General features: G+C 48.1%; 1 protein-coding gene across 2 annotated transcripts in view; it reads left to right on the plus strand.

The window, feature by feature from the left end:
* Positions 1-3,747, plus strand: part of BMP6 (bone morphogenetic protein 6) — a 165,556-nt gene extending 161,809 nt beyond the window's left edge. For both annotated transcript variants that reach the window (XM_088024387.1, XM_028122907.1), the window contains 3 exons: positions 2,509-2,585; positions 3,391-3,501; positions 3,598-3,747. In XM_088024387.1, coding sequence (XP_087880513.1) covers positions 2,509-2,585; positions 3,391-3,501; positions 3,598-3,747 — 338 coding nt within the window. The remainder of the gene's footprint in view (positions 1-2,508; positions 2,586-3,390; positions 3,502-3,597) is intronic.
* Positions 3,748-6,025: the final 2,278 nt, after the last annotated feature.

A 6,025-nucleotide genomic window follows, 5' to 3' on the forward strand; every position in this document is an offset into this window, starting at 1 on the left:
CCACGTGAGAGGTGTTCCTGGAAGCCGGGTAGCCCACACGAGAAAATACCCACCACAGCCAGGTATGGAATTATGGGTTGATGGCATCATTCTTATGGTATTAAACTTCATATGGTGTAGATTTTTGTTGCAAAGAAGTTTGCTGTCCATCTGCCTTGTGTTCCTTTGTGGTGAATTTTCTTTCTATCTTCTGATAGCGTTTAAGAATTTCCCTACGTTTAATGTACTACAGTTCCACCACGTGTGGCTCGATAGGAATTTATTTACTCTGCTTAGGACTCACTGTGCCCTTCCAAAATAAAGATGATTGCTTTTATTCACTTCTAGAAAATTCCCACACATCCCTATATTCAATGATTACTCCCCCAATATTCTCTTCAGAAATTCATTGGCCTTTTCATTCTGTCTTCCATTATCTCTTTATATAGAGAGAGAGTCCTGTTTTCGAGCCTCTGCACTCTGAGCTATAGTTGGGGACATTTCTTCAAATTCGTTGTTCTGTTCTCCATTCCTCTCTTCATTTGGGTCTAATCTGATGTTTAACCCATCCATTTCATTTTTACCTTCAGTAGAACTTTATAAAGTTCCATTTCGTTCCCTTTCATGTCCGCCTGTTCTTTTATGATGTTTTTTTCTCCATAATGTCCTTGCTTTAGGGTTTCTGTTTCTTATTTTATCTCTTCCATTATTTTATGTTATTCTTTTTTGTAATTGCACTCAGAGACTACTCTTGCCTGTGGTCCCTGTGTTTTTTCTTATTCTAACTTTCCTTTTGGGATAGTTTCTTTGTGTGCTTGATGTTTTCTTGAGGGATTATTTTTAGCAGAAGGTTTTTGTCTTGCTTTGTGGTGGTGGTGGTTTATGGGTTGTTTTTGTTTTCATTTTTTACTGAGAGTCTTCAGTGCCCTCCATTGTGAAAATTTCCCTCCAGTGTGGCTTTTCAGTCACTTCTTCTGAGTACTTGGAATTATAGCTCGGGTTGTTCTGCAAGCTGAAGAAGCCAAGAAGGGAGAATGAACAAATTTAGGATGAGCAAATCACCTTAAAAAGGTAGCCTGTCTCTCCTCCCAGGGTAGGTGACTGAGCTGAGTCAGTACTGTTTGTCTCTTTGCCTCACAAACTCATGAGATCCGCATGTCTTGTCTTACTTCAGTGCCAAGAGGCCCAGGAGTACAAGTAACAGAAACCTAGTGCAAATAGGCTTTAAACAATTAGGTAATTGGCTATGTGATTTAAAAGGGCAGAGGTGGCATGCCCGTGACCTGTATCCGTCAAAGTCCATTGTAGATTAAGAACCTTTCTCTGGAGTCTTCCTTTTCATCTCTCTGTAACACCACTACCAGGTTGATCCTTTGGAATCATCGTTCCGAACATGTCCCTCTCTGTCTCAAACCCCTTCTTCACAGGCTTACTTTAATGCCTCTAGTAGAAAGTCCACATCATTTTGGTTGGCATTCTAGGCCATTCATTTCCCCAGCTTTATCTCACCTGATTCATCTTCACATATCCTTAAATTCATTCCACCTGACCACTCGCTCTTCCTCTCACTCCCACCTTAACTGACTCTTCTCCGAACTCCCAGCGGGACTTCTCCATAACACTGGCCCGTAGCATCTGCATTGTTGTGTATTTGCGTTAGTTGTGTCCATGTCTCATACCACCCCTTTGGTTCTCTCAGTCCCTCGAGCCTGCAAGCCTCGTGTCACTTATTTTCCAATTTCCTGTGCTGCCTAGCAGAGGACACCTCACAGAAGAGCTGCTCCAGTTGGCCTAAATGAACCTGGGCCCTCCCATTCCTCTAGGTTGGGACAGGCTAACGGCTCCTGCATCACACAGGGGAGTTACACGTGCTTTAGGGGGTTCTCACAGGACACCGCTGTCCTAGGACTCGTTGCTTTGGTGCAGGTCAAAGGCTCAACCCTGGAAGTGAGCCCGGGGACCAATGCTGGAGAGAGAGCCAGCTCTGCTGCAGGGTCTCCCTCTGTCTCTGACTCCCTCTTAGGTAGGCGCCACTCCGTTACCCTTCCTTCAGGATGCTTTCCTGACCCAGCTACCCTCACGGCCCCTGTGCAGCTTCAAGACTGTCCTGTGTGCATTATAGCAAATCCTGCCTGGTATAGTTGTCTTGTACCGTGAATACGATGTCTTCCAAGTCAGGAGCCCAAGGGGTGTTTTAGGGCCCCTTGGTGTACCCTCTCCCACAGGCCCTGCATACAGCAGGGGCTCACAGTGCACATGTGTTGCTCACGAGTCCATTCAGGTCAATGATGACATTGTGTGCCAGTCTGCCCAGCATGCACCCCAGAGTGAACAAGATGGCATGAGTGAGGACCTGGGAGCCACGGAACCTGATGGAGCTGTTTGGTGCCCACATTTATGTTGAGCAGGGGCCTTGTTCACTGCTGTCGTGAGCCTCATAAAGGGCCTGGCCCATGGCAAAGCCTCCCATGTCAGTATTTAAATGAAAGAATGAATGAATTAATGGGCGCATCTTATCTCCTCCGACAGATTACAACAGCAGTGAGTTGAAAACGGCCTGCAGGAAGCATGAGCTTTATGTGAGCTTCCAAGACCTGGGCTGGCAGGTGAGTTCTCTGGACAACAACGGGAACAAATGTCCTTTCCCATCTTCATGGCAGTGGCTGTCCTCGAAGAACTTGAGCTTTAGGGCTGAGGTGATTCCCATGTGAAGGTACTTGGGAGCTCTTCCGGATGCCTGGGCTTCTGGAGGAAGGCAGAGGAAGGACCAGGCTCCTTGTGGACCAGCACCGCCCGCCCCACCCCTACATCTTCCCAGGGAGCCAGGTTCCCAAGTTCCGTGTACCTCAGAATCAGTCCCACGTTCCCAGCGCTCTTCCTCCATTCTTTCAGAATCCATGAGGCATGGACTTTGGCGTTTGTGTTTTGAGAAAGGATTGGAGAAACTGATCTAACAGTTATCCAATGGCTATACATTGACTCACCCAAATTACCTAGAAGAACACAAATGGTTAGCCCCACACCTGAGAGCCACCACTAGTTTATAAGAAGCGAATTCTAGGTGACAAGTGATAGGAAATCGAGTTTGTATATGCAGATGGTGTTATGATGACAGGGCGTACTCGAGGCTCCTTTGGGTCCGGGTGCCTAAAGCCAGCCCCCTGTGCTTCCAGGCCTCTCAAGTGGGTAGCAGCTAAGGCTTTGTGGGCCTGTGAAGGGGGAGAGCACTCTGGAGCCAGATGAACTAGGCTCACCCCCTAGCTTTTGCCACTAGAACATGAACGTGGCCTCCCTGGGCCTGCCTGCCCAGCTGTCCAGTGTGAGGAGTCCATTGTCACAGGATTCCTGGAGTGCAGATGATGTAAGGAGTGTATGCTGATCACATGTGGGGTCCTTTTGCTTTCACCTAAGGACTGGATCATCGCACCCAAGGGCTACGCCGCCAACTACTGTGATGGAGAATGCTCCTTCCCACTCAACGCGCACATGAACGCAACGAACCACGCAATTGTGCAGACGCTGGTGAGCTCCCAGGGACCCCTTTCGCTTTAGAGGTAGGAGTAAGCCGAGACCAGGTATGGCTTCTAACGGTGCCTTTCCCCTTCTGTTTTGCAACAGGTTCACCTTATGAATCCTGAGTATGTCCCCAAACCATGCTGCGCGCCAACCAAACTAAACGCCATCTCAGTTCTTTACTTTGATGACAACTCGAATGTCATCTTGAAAAAATACAGGAATATGGTTGTCAGAGCTTGTGGATGCCACTAACTCGAAACCAGTTGCTGGGGACACAAATATGGCCTTGGGTTCCCAGATGACATCTGCCTTAAAAAACATTCAGAAGCACGGCGAAGGGGGAGGCAAGCCTTTGAAGCCACCCTGGGCTGGTTGGTGCCTTACCGCCCAAGGAAGAACTTAAAGGGCCTCGTTAAGAATTTGCTCACACGGTAGATAACGTGGGCAGTTGCTGGTCTGCAGGAAGCGGGGTTTGGATGTCTGTAGTATGAAGTCTGGGAACTACAGAAACATAACTTTGAAGGGTTCCCCCCAACACCCCCCAAAAAAGAGCCCACCAAAATTAGTTTTAGCTTTAGACCAAGCTATTTGTGGTGTTAGTGAGTCAATAGGGAAAATAATCTTAAAGGAGTAAGAGTACTCTTGGCTAAAGTACCAGCCGGTTCTGTAGTGTCCGTCAGAGGTAGATCTATATAGACAACGGGAACTGGGCGGAAATGCCTCCCTTCACAGACGGCCTTGGCGCAGGGCAGGTTCAAGCAGGGGCAGCAGCCCGGGCCGACCCGGGGGCTCCGTGAAGTGCCTTTTCTTTCCGCCCCTGCCCTTAGCGTTTGTGCTGGAGTTCTGTCCGTGTGAAAATACAGTCATTTCGGTCAAACCAACCGTGTCATTTCCACACCTCAGTCCCTACCCCCCCATTAGCTGTTCTCCTTGCTAGCACCCAAAGTAGAGCGAGCGGGTGTTGCGGGGAGGCTGGGGAGGCATGTTAGCCGGGCGCCGCGGGAAACCAGTGCTGCACCTCTTCTCTTTTGGGATGGCTCTCCGAAAAGCACATTCACTCCAGGAACGCCGGCTCTAATATTTCACCTATTTCAGTAAAATGGTTCCATGCCTTTTCCTCGACAGCATGCCAAGTGGCGGGGTTAGGTCCAGCAAAGGAAACAAAATGGGGAAGGACCGCCAGGAGAGGGTCTGGATAGGCAAGCCCTTATGAACCCAAATCCCAGTTTTCTCTTATAGAAAGGAAGACTCAGATGAAATCGTAGAATATTTTTAAAGTGTCTTTTTCACGATCATGTACTAGGAAGCCAATTTCATACTAAACTGATTAAATAATACATTTATGATCTAAAACTGTTTGCACTTACAGCTTTTTTGTAAATATAAACTATAATTTATTGTCTATTTTATATCTGTTTTGCTGTAACATTTAAGGAAAGACCAGACTTTTTTTTTTTTTAAAAAGTTTATTTAGAAAGTATCATAGTGTAAACAAATTGTACCACTTGGATTTTCTTTTAATACAAGACTCATGATGCAAAGCTGAAGCCACTCATGAGGATTGTGCTTCTCTAGAAAGTTGGGGTTTTTAAAAGACCATCTGTGAACCATACATAATTAATAAAGATTTCCTTTAAGGCAGAGACTGGCCGAGACCCTGCTCTGTTGTCTTCTGCCGCAGGCAGCAGAAGGGACCTTGTTTCTCAGGGTCCCACCCCCAGTGACCGTGTGTCCACTGACCGCACCCACCCCGAGCATGGGAAGTGGGGTGAAGAGCGTTGGGAAGGGAGGGATTATGATGAGAAGTAACTTGATGGCCAAGAACATACAGGTACGTATCCGCAGGGAGCCTAGTCCGATGGGTGCTTCTTTTCAAGTGTGACAGTAAAACTGCTTAACAACTAGGATGGCGTGGCTGACAAGGGTGCTGGCAGGGGCGGTAATGGGGCCCGAGTCAGCCCTGACCCAGCCCCGCCTAGCTCAGTCTTTGGTCTTGAGGCCAACTGGATCCCACTCTTCACACACACACAGTTGACCTCTTCCGAGGCAGACAAAGTACAGTAAGCCTCTAGAACAACTACCCAGAAGCAGGATCTGAAGCTGCTTCCAGCTGGGGGGGCCTCCCTGGTTCCGATACCCAGGCCTGGGAAGGCTCACCTAAGCCCTCTCGCCCCAGGTGACAACAACCAGAATTGTTCTAGGAGTTAACAGAATAGTCAGGACAAGCCTTGTGGAACTTCCCATGCCCACATTTTCTGTGGGAGACATCAAGTCTTCGTGATGACCTAACAAGAAGTCTTCCAGCCATGGGATAACAGAAGCATCGAGAGAGAGAGAGAGAGAGACACACACACACACACACACACACACACACACACACACACGCGCGCGCGCGCACACACACGAGGTTATGGCACCAGCATTCTCTTACCCAGGCACGTGTCAGAAGTACCACTGCCTTCATTATGGCTGACCTCTCGCCATAAGAGGAGTATTAACAGAAACAGCAAAGCCAGGGGTGGATATGGAG

The sequence above is a fragment of the Eumetopias jubatus genome, unplaced genomic scaffold, assembly GCF_037043125.1.
Source record: "Eumetopias jubatus isolate StellerSeaLion01/CBP00866 unplaced genomic scaffold, mEumJub1_p1.0 scaffold_6, whole genome shotgun sequence".
Classification (NCBI taxonomy): domain Eukaryota; kingdom Metazoa; phylum Chordata; class Mammalia; order Carnivora; family Otariidae; genus Eumetopias; species Eumetopias jubatus.